The sequence below is a fragment of the Protopterus annectens genome, chromosome 16.part0 (genome assembly GCF_019279795.1).
Source record: "Protopterus annectens isolate FY-2018-M chromosome 16.part0, PAN1.0, whole genome shotgun sequence".
Lineage (NCBI taxonomy): Eukaryota > Metazoa > Chordata > Ceratodontiformes > Protopteridae > Protopterus > Protopterus annectens.
Genome location: NC_056750.1, coordinates 26,613,532 through 26,631,124, shown reverse-complemented (window position 1 = coordinate 26,631,124; position 17,593 = coordinate 26,613,532). Strand labels below are relative to the sequence as shown.

The 17,593-nt window shown below is 39.7% G+C and overlaps 1 protein-coding gene across 1 annotated transcript in view; it reads right to left on the bottom strand.

Annotated features, from left to right (window-relative positions):
* The window catches only part of NTNG2 (netrin G2), a 1,345,571-nt gene that overhangs the window by 122,074 nt on the left and 1,205,904 nt on the right, over nucleotides 1–17,593 (bottom strand). The window contains exon 6 of the mRNA XM_044058624.1: nucleotides 10,102–10,269. Coding sequence (XP_043914559.1) covers nucleotides 10,102–10,269 — 168 coding nt within the window. The remainder of the gene's footprint in view (nucleotides 1–10,101; nucleotides 10,270–17,593) is intronic.

Genomic DNA, 17,593 nt, shown 5'->3' with positions numbered 1-17,593 from the left:
GCAGCTGTTAAGTGATACAGACTTGAAAAACAAATTGACGTTGACTTTGATCGATAGCAGTGGTGGAAGCTGCACTAGGACAATTACCCAGTCCTGGATACGTTAGACAGAAAATATTTAGTACTCCCACCATGTCCAGATATGTTGACAATAAAAAAAAAAGAGCATCACTTGACCCCACTAATGTAAATAAACTGGTCTGCTTAAGCGAAAAACAAAAAGACAGCTTGGAAACACCAAAGCAAATTCTCTCTCAGTTTAATTCTCTTTCAGTTTAATGAAGTGCTTTTCGTCTTGCACATGTGGCAATACTTCATCAGAAACTGAACAAACTTCAACACAAGCAATATATACACACCCTTTTTGTCACATGACACTTCTAATTAAAATCTTGTGTCTTATGGACGGGAAGGGTTGAGATGTTCAAAAATATTGTCAGTCATATTTGTTTTTAAAAAATGTTTTAAATAGCAATAATGTGGATGTGCCTTTTGTTTTTTTGCTAGTTTGTCTTACTTTGGTTCCTGTCTGTTGGTTTGCTTAAGCAATTGGCTGAAAAAATAAAGTAAGTGACAACATCAATGTCTTGTTTTTTATTCACTCTCAGTTTATATCAAAGTGCCAGACTAATATGCTTGAAGGAAAAAAATAATGATTAATATGCAGTTAATTTCGATTAACAATTTTTATCAAGCTATTAAGTATGATTACATTTTTTAATTGAACAGTCTATATATACATATATATATATATATATATATATATATATATATATATATGGGTTCCTATGACTTCATCAAACTGTCTATTCACCGACACTCACCTCTTCGACACCAAACCATCGACGGCCATATCATCGACAATTCCGGTAAGCGATCTTCCCCCTCACAGGACCCATGGTAGCGCTTTCAAGGTAAATTATACGGAATCACGTAAACCCTAATCGTTGTAACACAGGAACAAGCGCTACCATGGGTCCTGTGAGGGGGAAGATCGCTTGCTGGAATTGTCGATGATATGGCCGTCGATGGTTTGGTGTCGAAGAGGTGAGTGTCGGTGATTAGACAGTTCGATGAAGTCATAGGAACCCATATATATATATATATATATATATATATATATATATATATATATATATATATATATATATATATATATATATATATATATATCTATACATATATATTGAGGTGGTTGAGTGGCACACTGATGAAAGTCCACGCATTTTTATTCTCTTTGTGGGTGGTTCTTCTTCTGGTTGATGATTACCATGTTGATCAGAATGTTCCAGAAGAACTTTTAGCTCTTGCCAAACCTTGTGTCTTTTGTCCTTTTGCAAGCATTTAAGATTTCTGGCATGTCCAAGGGTCAGCTTCCAGTGTTCTCTCCTGTCTATCTGATGAATCTGGGCATCTTGGGGCAATGTAGCAATTGCCTCATGTACACAGATAACCCTCTCCTCCAACCACCCTACACTACAACCTGTGAGAGATGCACTTATCTAGCCAAACTGGAGGTAAAGCTCTCTCCAATCAAGACTAAACTTGACAGTCAAGAGGAGAAGGTAAACACTTGCACCACACCACACTCATCACATAGTCTCACTAAATCTACACCACCAAAATCCACACATAGAAACACAAAAACATCCGCGGAGGCTCTCAACTGCTTAAGCAACAGAGACCTCCAAAGCAGAAATGCAGGCAACCTCCACCCCCCAACACAATCCAAATGACACATAGCCCGCAGCCTCAGTGTGCCACTCAATCACAGCCAATAAGGCAAAACAATGTACCCAACACACTAGTCACAGATGACTCTATAATCAGGCACACTGATGTCCCACTCACCAGGCTAAACAAGGAGAAGGTTACTGTCAGCTGCCTGTCAGGTGCCAGGATCTGCCACATAACCCACGCACTCAGGTCACTCCACAACAAGTACAAATATGACTCTGTCATTGTCCATGTTGGTGTGAAAGACCTGAGACGTACCTCCCTGGACTACATGAAAAGTGACATAGCCCAGGCAGGTATGACCCTAGCCCTGAGTAGCATTCTGCTATCACCCAGAATGATGCCGCAGTACAAGGACAAAATGATTGACTTCAACAATTGGCTAAACTTCTGGTGCCATTCTAAAGGGATCCAGTATCGGTCTGCCTGGGATGACATGGTTGACAGACCACGATGCTTTGCCAGAGATGGCCTGCACCTGTCACCCCTGGGATTCCAGATACTGGCTAAGGTTCTTGCCGCCCCTATAGTGCCTTTTTTAGGCAAGATTCAAATGACAAATTCACCACCGTAACAGGAACAGGCAAGCAAAAACTGAGGGTGATGCTACTCGATGCTAGAAGTCTAAATCTCAAAATGCACTCACTCGAGGCACTCCTTAAAATGAAGAACATCGATATCTGTGCAGTGACTGAGACCTGGTTCAAGGCTCCAGAGAGCACCCCTGCACTTCCAGGCTATAACTCATACCACACTTTTCGGCTATGTAACCTGGACCGGAACATCAAAGGCGGAGGTGTGTCCATATTCATTAAGGATATCCACACCTCCAGGCTAGTTGCTCAGCATAATGCAGCAGAAGTTATCCAAGTACAACTAACTCTGGGCAAAACTGCAATCCAAATTGTAGCTTGCTACAGATCACCCACCATGCCCCAGGATACCCACTCCTCTTTTCTTGATGTACTGGAAAATATTAGGGTTCAACCAAACACCCTAATAATGGGCGATTTCAACTACCCCACCATTAACTGGGAAAACTACTCATGTACCAACTCCTTTGCTCAACGCTTTCTGGAATTCATAAACTCCAGTGCCCTGGATCAACTTATCCACACCCCCACCAGGGGCAACAATATCTTAGATCTAGTCATTACCAACATGAGTGACTGGTGTTCCACACCTGAAGTCAACGCCTCATTGGTCTGATCTGACCATAAGCTAATTACCCTAGATATCCACATCCTGCCCCCACCCCCCATTAAGGAAACCATGGTAAAAAATTTCTCTAAAGCCAACTTCATACTTCTTAAGACAGAAGTGGTGAACTTCATGACACCCATGCAGATGGACAATACAGTTACGACTACTGAATCCTACACAATTGCACTTTATAAGCACTTACATGAGTGCATGGATTGTGCTAGCCCAAACAGAACCAAGATGCTATCCTCCAAAAAAAAGGAAGCCAATCTGATGGTCCCCTGCCATAAACAAACTGTACAACAGAAGGAAGAAACTGTTGCAAAAGAGAGTAAAATCCCATGAGTGGAGGAGCTCCCTGGTCAGCCTCAGTAAGAAGCTGCGATCCCTGATAAAATCCTCCAAAGCTAGTTACGAAAACAAAATCGCCACTGATTCTAAAGACAACTACAAAGTATTCTATAGCTATGTCAAGAATCTCAATGGCAGCACTCAGATCTGCTCTGAGTTACAGCACAATGGCACTAAATATATAGACCCAACTGCCATTGCCAACATCCTGGCTCTCACCCCCTAAAGAGCCCATCTCTATACCGGAAGAATGCAAAGTTCCTGTAATCACAGCTGCACAGATAAAAACCACACTCTCCAAAGCCAAGAACACAGCATTCATGGGACCAGACAACATCCCAGGCTATGTTCTACATGAACTACAGAATGAACTGGCACCCCACCTAAGTACCATGTTCAATCATAGCCTCACCTCAGGCTTTGTGCTTGCTGAATGGCGCACAGCAACGGTTATCCCACTCCACAAGGGGGAAGCTACCACAGACTCCGGGAACTACCGCCCCATTAGCCTGACGAGCCTGGTCTGCAAGGCCATGAAATGTTTCATCATGGAACTTATAAACAAAGACATTGGTAATCTCCTAACTCTGGACCCCACCTAGTTTGGGTTTGTAAAAGGCAGACCATGTCTTCTAAACCTGACAGACTTCTTTGAAGCAGTCACCAAAGCCGAAGACAAGGGTAAGGTGGTTCACACAGCCTATCTAGATCTTGCCAAAGCTTTTGACACCATCCCCACTCTGGAATTATAGATAAACTCACTAAACTAGGTATAAAGCCCTATGTCACAAGATGGGTTGCCAACTGGCTCACTGACAGAACCCACACTGAGAAAGTAGCAGACTCCAAATCCGACTTCAGACCAGTGACAAGTGGAGTACCACAGGGTTCAGTCCTGGGTCCTCTCCTGTTTGGTATCTACTTCTCTGAAGTACAGGCTAACACAGAAGGCCTTTGCCTAACGAAGTTCGCAAATGACTGCAAACTAGGAGCCATAATCGAAACTCCTAATGATGTGGACATCCTACAAAAGGGCCTCACTGAGACAGATGCCTGGTGTCAAAGCCTTGGCCTCAAGCTCAATGCCAAAAAGTGCATTGTCATCCCCTTTGGTAAAAACTCTGTACCCATGAACTACAACATAGGCGGTAGTATACTTAACACCAAAAGTGTGATAAGAGACCTTGGGACACAGGTGGACAGTAGTCTCTCCTTTGATAATCACATCGCCACAGTAGTCAGGAAATCCTTCTACATGGCACACCTCATCACAAAAGGTTTCTCATCCAGAAAAAAAGAGGTCATTGTTCCCCTCTACTCATCACTCATTAGACCCATTATAGAGTACAATGCCCCTTTTGGTATGTACCTCAAAAGACATCTACAACAACTGGAAAGGCCGCAGAAATATCTCACAAAGAGGATTACCGGCCTCAAACAGATGCCCTACGCAGGCCATCTCAAAAAACTCCAGCTTTACTCCATTGCATATCACCTACTCAGACGTGATCTGTGCCTAACATACAAAGCTATGTCAAACCCAGAGCTGTTGGACATGCTCCACTTAAAAAAATCCCAATCCTTCCGAGTTACGTGCTCTAGGGACCTAAACCTTGTCACCACAATAAACAGAACATGCCGGAGGGATAGATTCCTGTCCCAGAGACTTCCCATACTCTGGAATAAACTACCTATCTATATCAAACAAAGCTCCTCATTAGCACTCTTCAAGAAAAATCCTGATGATTGGATGAGAAATAGGAAACTCACCCTGGGGATCACCTCTGTGGCTCTGCTCGACAGTGGCACAGGAAAATAATTTTCTTGGGTGGCAAAAGCCATAGTACCTTTTTGGCTGGGCTTGTATAGGCCCCAGGACCGATAGCCTAGTACCTACCTATGAATCTATGAACCTATATACACACACACAAACACACACATATATATATATATATATATATTATATATATATACATATATATATATATATATATATATATATATATGAAGTTGGTTGTCAGCTATGGAGGTTAAGGTTAGAAGATTAGCACTTATTGCCTGTGCTTCCTCTCTTATAGTCCAGATTAGCATTTATTGTCTGTGGTTCTTCACCTACAGTCCAGATTAGCACTTATTTCCTGTGGTTAATCTCCTAGAGTCCATATTAGCACATTGCTTGTGGTTCCTTTCCCACAATCCAAATTAGCATTTATTGCCTGTGGTTCCTCTCCTATGGTCCAGATTAGAATTTATTGCTTGTGGTTCCTCTCCTATAGTCCAGATTAGCATTTAGTGCTTGTGGTTCCTCTCCTATAGTCCAGAATAGCATTTATTGCCTGTGGTTCCTCTGTTATAGTCCACATTAGCACTTATTGTCTGTGGTTCCTCTTCTATAGTCCAGACATGCCCTTGGGAGTGGGTATGTTTTTGTGTTGAAAGCTTTTTTTGGGTTAAGACCTTCTCTGAGTTCTGCAATACATTTTACTGATACAGTGAATTCTGAAATTCTCAGCCTCTTTGAAAAGAATAAGTTACTAAAGCAAAAAAAAAATTGACATACAAGTGTCCGATATCAGTGACAGTGTTTGCTCTTTTTCACTCTGAAATGGAATAAAATAGCAGGATCTGCAGTGACATGCATTTTCTGTAGATTTTTAAGTCTGGAGTCTCAGTGTCTGGCTTTATTTGTGACTGTACTGTTCAGGCATTTACCAGAACAGTATAAAGTGTATGAGAGAGCAAGACATTTGGAAAATCAGGGATGTTGTTCAGAATAAGGGATAGTTGAGACCTAAGGGAAAAGTTGCCAAACCTAATCATTTAACTCCAAGTTATCCTCAAGTACCTGTAGGAATTTGCAGAGTTGACCTTAGACATGAACATTATTTACTTGTAATAAATGGAAGTTGTTGGTGAAGACTCCCACAATGCCCTTTGCTATGTGTTACGATACAGTAGTGGTAGATGAAAGATCCCACTTGTCAGCCAGCAAAGGGAATTATAGGCTCATTGGTATGTAATAGGCTAGCTGCCCTTGTAGGCTGTTTTAAGCCTAGCCAATTTTCCTTTTGGTGCTTGAAATAACTTATCTCATTTTGTATTAGCTTGGCCATACTCACCCTGTGATCAATAATTACATAGTACTCCTAGTGTGAATAACTGGGATCATACCATAGATGACTGGGGGTGGGGTAGGATAAAGCATTTAGGAGCTGCCTCTGTCTATTAGTAAATGTCCAAATGTATTTGAAAAACAATTGCTCAACTATGTCCTGCAGGAAGAACGTCTACCCCTGCACAACATAGCTTCGATCCATCCCACAGTATTAACACCGCACTGCTAACCTTTATAGACTGTCAATAAACCTCAAGGTAATATTTCTTCCTTATTTCTAGACTTGCTTAAAGTCTTCAACACAATTTGTCATGGTCAACTTCTACTTCAAATGTCCTCACTAGGTTTCACTCAACCCACCCTTCTATGGTTCAAAGGTTACCTGTCCAATAGGTATCAGTCGGTAAAATGGCACTCCACCCTCTCTCCATTCCTCCCAGTCACCAGTATTGCACCACAAGGCTCTTTCCTTGATCTCCTATTTAACATTCTCATCAACAGCATCCATACATCCAAACAGGCCTCCCTAACACAATATGCAGATGAATCCAAACTCGTCTGCATATCAGATAACCTGGCACATCTCCAATGTTACACAGCAGGTAGACTGTGAAATTATCCATATCCAGATGCCTTTGCCTGTATTTCTCTCAGATATCTTTGGTGTTGCCCTTTGTATTGAGTTTTGCTTTCTCCTTTTCATAAATATTGCACTGTATTAAATTTCTTTTTCTTTCCCATGTCCATATTTCTTCTTCAGATGTCTCCCGCTCCACCTGTTTATTCAGGATACGGAAGAAATTAAACATTGTTACTGTTATGCAAGAAGCCATGAATTTTCAGAGAGAAGATATTCAAAAAGATTAAGAGAGAAATTACAGGAAAGAAAAATACTTGCACAAGAAAATTGGTAGTCTGGATAGAGAGATGATAGTATTCCTGAAACTGATTTTATCCTAAAGTCTTGTTGAGTACCTTCACTTGGTGGAACCTGTTTTCATAAAATCTCATCAAGACAACACGATATATAAATTGTATTTTGTATAGCATATATCATAAACAGAGGTAGGTTTAAAAATAAAAAGGACAGCTGAATGCCAAAGTCCCAGGATAAAAAAGTGCTCAGTCCTGGTATGCGCATTGGTTCCAGGAGTGGGAAATATTACATTGTAGGATCCCCAAGACACAGAAACAAAGGGGTTAGGTCAGACTCAGGGAGAGGATAACCACCCCCCCATTGTAGAAGGAAGTAGTAGTCCACAAAAAACACAAAAACTGATAGGCCAAAAAAGAGCCATAAAGATGATAGAGTGGACTATTGAGAATAAGGAAGACGTTATGTATTGTTACTATTATGTAAGAAGCCCAGAATTTCTAGATACAACACATTCAAAAAGTTTAAGACAGAAATTCAAGGAAAGAAAAATACTTGCGCAAGAAAATCTGTCAAAAGCTTAAAATGCAAATTTGTGTTCATTGGTAAGCATAACAGATCCATGAAAAACATTGTATTTAGATATGCTACTAATACAGGCAACTCCATATGAATTACAGAAGGAATCAGTTCTGGGCACATTGCAGGTGTTGTGAAGAGTACTTTTGGCTAACATCAAAGATTGAAACAATGCTAATTTCAAGAACTGTAATCGTACTTTGACTTAGGAATGGGATCCATTCCCATCATGGTACTAGAAACCCAAAAATTCTGGGGGAAATTAAACTAGACAAATGGACACTGAAGGAATCAAACCCAGGACTACAAGGTGAAACTCATTAGCAGCTAATTGCTTTAATCTTCTAGGTTTAACTGCTAGTTTCATCTTCGAGTATTCAAGTGATGAAAGCAACTGTCTTTAGAGGTCACTTTGGTAAATTCATCTTAGGGAATGAAGCCATTTAAAGTTGTAGCTCCTTTTCATAAGTGCAGGAAAATTTTGCTTTTCAGTTTGAAACTTGATGGGGGAACAGTTTTCTGTGTGTGTGTGTGTGTGTGTGTGTGTGTGTGTGTGTGTGTGTGTGTGTGTGTGTGTGTGTGTGTTTGTGTGGGTGTGTCTGTGTGTTTGTGTGTGTGTCTGTGTGTTTGTGTGTGTGTGTGTGTGTGTGTGTGTGTGTGTGTGTGTGTGTGTGTGTGTGTGTGTGTGTGTGTGTGTGTACAGGTGTATACAGTGTGAATGAGGGTAAATGTCCCAGTGGATGAGATATCTTTTCCTTTCCTTCACAGATACAGTAACCTTGGATTTGACTATATTAAGTTGCAGTGCAGGGAATCTCATTCACCACTTACATGAGGAGCATGGGGCCCTCATTCATTACTTACATGAGGAGCATGGGAACCCTCACTCACCACTTACACGAGGAGCATGGGGCCCTCATTCATCACTTACATGAGGATCTTGGGAGCCCTCATTCATCACTTACATGAGGAGCATGGGAGCCCTCATTCATCACTTACACGAAGAGCATGGGGCCCTCTTTCATCACTTACATGAGGAGCATGGGAGCTCTCATTTACCACTTCCACTAGGATCATGGGGGCACTCATTCACCACTTCCACGAGGAGCATGGGGGCCCCCATTCACCACTTCCACAAGGAGCATGGGGTCCTCATTCACCACTTCCATGAGGAGCATGGGGGCCCTCGTTCACCACTTCCATGAGGAGCATGGGGCCCACATTCACCACTTCCACGAGGAGCATGGGGGCCCTCACCCTCATAAATCACATTTTAGGTTATCAGTTTCTTTGGAGAATAGCATGACATTTTATTTCTGTCTGGTAAAACAACACTTTCTTAAGTGTCTTTAAAGGAATTTTACAGGAGCTGCTTTTCAGATTAATCTTCTGGAAGACCTTTTAGGCATCCATACATTAAACAGGGGTAAGAGCTACATCACAGAATTTGGAATAAATGGCATTCATTACTTTTTATCCATAGACCCTGCATGACCTGATTATACACCTATAATCAATTAATAAATAATCCATCAGCTAGCACAGCATATTAAAGTGTCAAGCTGTTAACAAGCTTTTCTCTGTAGTCTAGAGTACAGAGTTTGATTCCTTCGGACTCCATTTACATACTGAGGAACTCTGAGCAAGTCTCTTACCCAGACAGTGTTCTTAAGTCACTCCTGAAAAGGGACGTGTCAAGTGGGTTTACCATGCTAACAAATATATACAAATAATATTCAACAGTTACAGAAGCATTTCCCCTTGTCAGCTTTTTAAGCACTCAAACTGCCCACCCAACATCATACCTTACAGCCAGGAAACACCACCTTGTAGACAGTCATAGTTACACTTCTTATGGGAGCTCCAGGTGGATCCAGGACTCTGTTTAAAATTTGTCTTACCAATTTTGACCTGCTGCAAAAGGTTGTTGCTGAAAATCATAGCAAGGTTTTGTGCAACAGCTTTTCAGTTGGTTAAAGATGTAATGATATTAGTAACAATAAAAAGCTTTATTATTTTTCATAGGATGAAACAGGACGCAAATACACAATTAAAATTATCATGCATGATATAAACCTATACTATATACACTTCTAAGCAGCATATTACATTTAATGCACTTAGCTTTTGAGCATTGATTATTCAAAGATTATTGTCTGATTTTAAAAAAAGCATACTCAGTTAGATGTACAATGTTTTATTTAAATGCTGCATCAAATATTGCAGTGAATGCTGAGACCAACCTATGCACACGTTTTCATCATCCAATTCAGCAGACGTGTTCCGGTAGTACCCCAGTCGACAATGCTGGCAGTGCTGCCCTCTGGTGTTGTGCTTGCAGCTGACACATGTCATGACATTCAGGAACTCGATATAACTGCAGCGGTTAGAGTGACCATAGCATTCACAGTCTGTCATAAGGCGAAAAAAAAAAACAAAAAAACAAAAAGGGATTATGAATTCTAAACTTGAGTGGAGTGCTGATAAAGCCTGACTAGTAACAGTACACAGCCATAAACAAGACCAGCATCTGTGCTAAACATCATCTCCTATGTCACATTATTTATTTATTTATTTATTTATTTCTTCTGTCAGAAAGATGATATCTCCTGGTCAGATTCCTTCATCCCCATGTTTGTTTCTATGCTTAACTTCAGTGGTTTAGCTACTGTGTTCACTGGGTAGGCTGAGGTAAGGTACATCAGTGACAAATGTACTTATTACCATTATAAACTGAAGCTATCCATGGTGGTGCAGCGGTAGCATTGTTGAATCACAGCAAGAGGTTCTCCCATTCGATTCTCAGCTGGAGTGCAGGGAGTGCCTTCTGAGTGGAGTCTGCATGTCCTCCCCTGCGGTTGGGTGGGCATTCGAAAGACATGCGTAAATGGGCATGCCTTTGTTGAAGGTTGAACGTCGAGCTGGCACCTCGCCGTTTGTGAAAGTCTACTGCCAATCATTAGCGGACCGGAGTTCCACTGTGGCGACCCCTATCCGGGAAAAGCCGAAAGACAAACAACAACAATAACAACCATTATAAACTGAAGCTATCAGATGTGGGTGAGTCAAACAAATAGGTACCTGGGTTCTGTAAAAGTATTTAACCTACTACCATTTCTGTTTCTGCATTTCATGTCAGCACTGTCAAGAAGCAGCTTTTGGTAAGTAAGACAGAAGACACTGCACTATACACTAAGGCTAACAAAAATGCTAATAGAAGTGGTGATGCTTTGGCCATGGATGGGAGAGAGAAGGGTCAAGTAAACAAAAATGACAGAAGGACAGCCCTACTGCCACAGACATAGGTTACTCATGAGTGCCATGGTGGACCATGCCTGTTGGAGGGCTGGCAAGGACACATCTGCAGCTGAAGGCCTGCTCTCTCTCTTTTCGTGGTGGGGGAGGAGAAAAGGGAAATAGCGTTGCCTGCACAGCCTCTTAGAAGGTGAAGATGTTGAGCATGAGCTACACTAGGTACAAGTGAAAAAACATGATGGGAGATCTGGTGGCACTTCATGGAGCCACACAGGTACCTGTGCAAGCCCACTAAATGTGACATCTAGACAGAGGCTCTGCTCTGAATGTGGGCAGCCTGAAGGCCTGTAGTTATACCCCACAAGTCCTGCTGCCATGCTTTTCCTGGGGAAACTGTAAGACTCATCCCTTCAGTAACTGCGTCCTGTGGAGAAGTTGCTTAAATTCAGAATTAGTCAGCCAAGAAAAATGAAAAACCACAGAGACAGCTACAGAGACTGGGTTCACATAAGTTACACATTAAATCTTATGACAAGCTATATATAGGGAGAACAGGGGATATAAGAAAAAAAGTTATATAACTTCAAGCCAGATTTACTTAAGAGCTTGAAAGCTTGAAACTGAAAGGAATTTTTGTCCTGTGGATTGGGAAATCAGAATGTTACAATGTTACTGTGACAGCTACGGATCCCATATGAGATCATGATGAGCCCTAGTCTATGTAAAATGTATCAGGAAACCTCATCTTTGAAAAAAAAACATTTATATAGACTTGGATTTTGAGATGGACCTAAAGTTGGTTGAGCATGGAGTTTAGTAGGTGGTGGTCAACAGATCTTAGGATACTGAATATTCCAAGGGAGGTCATGACACACCAGGGACCTATGAGGTTAGTCAAGGAATGTATTTAGTTAGCAAGACATTGTTCACTTAACACGAGGGATGTTTTAAGCTGACTAGTGCCCTTTTTTTAGACAACACACTACAATGATAAAAAGGCAAGTGGCCATGTATCATCTGAGAAGTGCAAGATTGTTCTTTTACTTCAAAACTTACTGAATCTTGGCGATCACTATGTCACGGGAACAAACCTTGTAGATCACTATGTCAGGGGAATGAACCTTGGCGATCACTATGTCAGGGGAATAAACCTTGGCGATCACTATGTCAGCGAACAAACCTTAGTGATCACTCTTTCAGGGGGAACAAACTTTGGTGATCACTATGTCAGAGGAACAAACCTTGTCGATCACTATGTCAGGGGAATGAATCTTGGTGATCATTATATCAGGTGAATGAACCTTGGCGATCACTATGTCAGGGAACAAACCTTGGTGATCACTATGTCAGGGGAACGCACTTTAGTGATTACTATGTCAGAGGAATAAACCTTGTAGATCACTATGTCAGGGGAATGAACCTTGGCGATCACTATGTCAGGGGAATGAACCCTGACGATCACTATGTCAGGGAACAAACCTTGGTGATCACTATGTCAGGGGAATGAATCTTGGTGATCATTATATCAGGTGAATGAACCTTGGCGATCACTATGTCAGGGAACAAACCTTGGTAATCACTATGTCAGGGGAACGCACTTTAGTGATTACTATGTCAGAGGAATAAACCTTGTAGATCACTATGTCAGGGGAATGAACCTTGGCGATCACTATGTCAGGGGAATGAACCCTGACGATCACTATGTCAGGGAACAAACCTTGGTGATCACTATGTCAGGGGAATGAACCTTGGTGATCACTGTCAGGGGAATGAACCCTGGCGATCACTATGTCAGGGAACATCAAGTAGGCCTAGGAATTATCTGACCCTTAAAGTAAGTATGTCATTGACACAGTGGCAATGACATGGACTTAAAAATGTTATGTTTATATTTTAATTACCATTACAAAACATAGAAGTAACACTGCAAAATCAGCATCTAGATAATGCTAAAGAATATTAATAAATACAATCTTGGTAATAAAACTTACAAGGAACTTCTTAGATACCGCATAAAATATTGCAAGATGAAGACTGCTTATGTATTAATACACAAAGTTAGCTGTTCACAATTCCTCCAGGCTCTTCTTTTTGCAACAGCACCAATGAGCAGCAACTATGCAGTTTCTCAAATTGAGAATGTTTTTCTTCCTAAAGTTTCTTAATATCACTTACATTAATCAACACATTAGTTTACTAGAAGGAGAAATAAAATGTTAGTTTCTTAAAGAGATGAACTTTATGCAACCGAGGAGAAAACATGTGACATGAACGTATGACAGACAGTGTGACTGACATTAAGAAAGCAATGAAAAACTTCAGGAAAAGTAGACAGACAAGTGTCAAAATGACTAGTGATTGTTTTTCCACAGTTTTCTGCTCATTTTCAACAGGTCACTTGAACATTACAACTTTTCTACTCATGAAAGTTAAAATTATTACAGATGAGCAATAATCATTTCCTGTTCATCCTCATGTGTTAAGGAATGATTAAAGGAAGAATCTGGAAATAATCTACTTAATCTGCTGAGATAGGAAGAGGTCCCTTGTACTAATCTGAATATTGTTTGAGTAATGTAGTCAGGGAAACAGACAAGTAGACTTGTAGCAAACCCAAGACTGGACTGCAATTACAGCTGAATTATATTGTTTAAATGGAAGGTCTAAACCGTGAAAATAGCTCTGGTTAACAGCCCTTGTCCATATTATTTAAGATAATGTCTGCTAAGAACCAAAAAGTATTTGCAGTGCTCTTGTGGGAGTAAAGCACTTTTCTTAGGCCTGTATTAATTAATGGACATGGGTTCTTAAATCTAGAAATGGGAAGGTATGTTGGCTTCCTTTCAGGGAAGCGAAACAATACCTTGTATTAATGCTAAGCTTATAACCATAGTGGGTACCTTTAAAGAAATGTGTCAAAGAATTTAGAGACAACAAACTAAAAAACTCAGACTTAGGAATACCAACCTTTTATGTGCAAAGCTTTTGGGTAAGACCCTTCTTCAGTGCAAAAGTAAAACACATTTATAGACAATTAATTTTCATAAGGATACAACAAAAATCACATGCGACACAACCACCAATCACATGAAGCAAGCAATTATTCAATAAGAACATGGTAAGCAATTAATAAAATCTTTATATTAAATTACTAAAAAGTACATATATATTTAAAATATCATGACAATACCATAGCAACAATAAATGCATCCTACTTGCATTGCATTTGTTTCCTGACCAGAATAGGTTTAATACTTATTTTGTGCTGTCAGAGAGTTTAAAGAAGTATAAGTAGAAGCCATTGGTGTTTAGAATTCCATGTTTAGAATTCTCCTTTAGTCATACCACTTATTTGGTTGGGAATGTTTTGAAAAGAAAAGGGTGTAACAAAAAAGGGGTCTCACAGGCTGGCAGATAAGTCAGGAGATGCAGGAAGAGCAGAAAACATGTTCAAAATTAGACCCCAAATGGTAGAAATCTAAAACCAAGAAGACTTGCCCCTAAGAACAAGGACATTAATTTATTTCTAAACTTGCCCCATAGGTAGAAGATGCACCTCAGATAAATAAATTGTGTCTCCTAATGGACTTCAATTAATTACTCGGCTGAGTGAACTGATCTAGTGTGGATTCTGTTCAGCTACATACCAATTTCCTCAATTAGGTTTGTAGAACGTATGACACAGATGCCTCCTTACCTTTTTAGAAAGAAAAACAGTCTTATGTAGAGTGATTCTGAAACCAGCACAATAAGCTTATAATCTGACTGCTTGCTGGTTTTGAAATCACTCCACAGAAGAATGTGGCATTATAAGCCTATCTTGCTGGTTTCAAAATTACTCCACAAAAGAATGTTTTTCTTTCAAAAATGTTAAGGAGGCACCTGTGTCACAAGTTCCACAAACCTGAATTAGGAAACTGTGATAATGGTGCGCAGAATGTGCAGCTGTTATACCGGCTGTAGAGGTGTGTTCGTGATGATATCCTACCCATTAATCGTTACAGTCCACTGTGATCAAACTGGAAGGATCCTGCCCAGATATGATGCCTGCCTGCTACCTGTTGATCTGTATAACAGGATTCTTACAGAAACAGTGTGTTACATGACTGAAAGGACACTGAAAGCTTTAATGCTATCAAGACATCTCGTTGGCAATTCCCATTAAGTACCATGTATAACGTAACTTTTCAAAATGCAAAACAATGAAAATGTCTGGGATAATCTGCACTTTATTCCTTTGTAAGACTGGCAGCTTATCATGCGAGCCACAGCATTTTGTCTTAGGTGGCATTTATGGTGTTCTCGTGCCAATCTGAGAGTCCATTGGCAACCTCCAATGTAATTAATAAATATTGTTTTAAACTCTGAAACATCAACACACATCTGAAGCCTCTACTTTTTCAGCCCGGTTCATCTTGTTACTATGGAAACTACTACAGCAGTAACTGAGGAGAATTTGCGCAACCCTTATTAATGACAGAAGGTCTGGCCAATCAACCACTTGTTTAAATCTGTGATATCATCCTCCATTACAGCCAAAGAAGATCTCAAAGTCATTACCTGTTATTTGTTACATTTGATTATGAGGCATATTCTTACCTTTCACAGCTTCAAAGAGTTTCCCTGATTCAGCATTGGACTGAAGGTGAACTGGTGAGATCTGTGGAGGTGCTTAGAAAAATTAAACATTCTTTCAAGCAACTGAAATAAGGATATGTCATTTTTATAAATATGATAATCTCTAGCCTGGCTGCAAAATTACACATCTTGTGATGAAAAAGGCAAACAATTAAAAAAATAAATTTGTAGATTATTGCTGTACTGTTTCCCCCATGAAGATACGTGGCAACACATTTACATTGAAACTGAAACAACTTGCATAAATATTCACAAATAATAAAAATAAAACAAACAAACAAAAAAATATGGGAAATATAAAAGAAAAAAAAAAAGAAAAATATCTACATTAAATGCTTTTTTTGTATATTTTTGAGATTGAAGTATTAAATAACTAAACATTTTCCTCACATTTCATGTTTATCTCTGGGGAAGGATATTCCTACAAGAAAAATAAACAAATAAATAACTGCACAACTGAATAAAAGAATAAATATGTAAGTAATGCATAAAGATTATTAGCCTCTGATGATCTTTAGGCACTTTTTGCCTTCAAATTCACTTCTAGGGCATTTCCTCTAGCCTGCCCCTCAGGACAAGGTTGTCTTGCGATACAGATAGTTGTCCACACTTCCCTGCAGCCTTCTTGAACTAATGATAAAGTAACCTACTTAATTCATTTGCATGGACTATCCACCAATGTAGAGCATATGACAATGATTAGTATGTGATTTTTAGAAAGCCTTAGGCCGCAATAATGCATTGTTAAAATTAACAGAGGCTTGGACGTTACCGTTTTCTGTCATATCAATAAGGGTGTAATGCAGAAGCAGGTGCGGTAAAGTAAGAGCCATGATAAGGCCACATGTTTGCTTCCACAGTTGTGCTTACAGTTGTACACTGTGTCATTTCTTCTAGGTATAGTGAGTGAGGGAGCAGAGGAAAAGAGGAAATCCAGACATAGAATGCTTCATATTTCCATCCCTGAGTAATTTAATGAAAACTCGGATCTGCTAGTTGAACCTAGATCATTGGAGACAGAGACAGAAATGTAAATAGTTTGGCTGGACAGCAAAGTAAATGAGCAGTGTTGCTTTAAGCAGCATCTCAGAATGTGTTCAACCTCTTACATCCAGAATTAGGGAAAAATCCAGAAATAATCAGTGACAAAGTCTTCAAATCACAGTTATGTTTAAAATACTGGAACTGCTTATTTTTAAAGTTAATAAATGAAACTGAATTAACATAATTTTTTAAATTACATTCAAAACCACTTAAATAAAAAATGTAATTAATATAAGTGGTTTTGAATGTAATCTACCATCTTTAAAAAGTACTGATTTTCGATATTCTGGGATCCTGAAATGACATAGGACTGAGAGTGACCACAGGTGGTTAACTAGTGAACTTGACGAGTGCATGAATGGGATGGTCATATCCATCTAACTACAAGATGGGTCAGTAAAATACAACTTAATGTAAGCTTTGAGTAGCACACAGATATATAACTCCAGTCATAATTAGACATTTCCAGAAAAGATTTGCTCAAACAATATGCGTTACCACTGAAATGTCAACATAAATGAAAAATGGTTGGTGTATTCATTGACAGGCATACACTAAACATTTTACTGTTTATTTATAGAAAACTCCTGAAATATAAAAAAGACAATTCAAAATGGTAATCACGGTGAAACTATTATATGCGTACTCAGGGAAGCAACTAGCAAAAATAGAGAGAGGTTAGACTTGATCGAAAAATACTGGCATTTTAAGGGAGAAAGCAATAATATGCTTACCATGACTAAAGTTAACAAATGCAAAAGGCAAAACCCAGTGACAGCAGCGTCCAGCTACCACTTA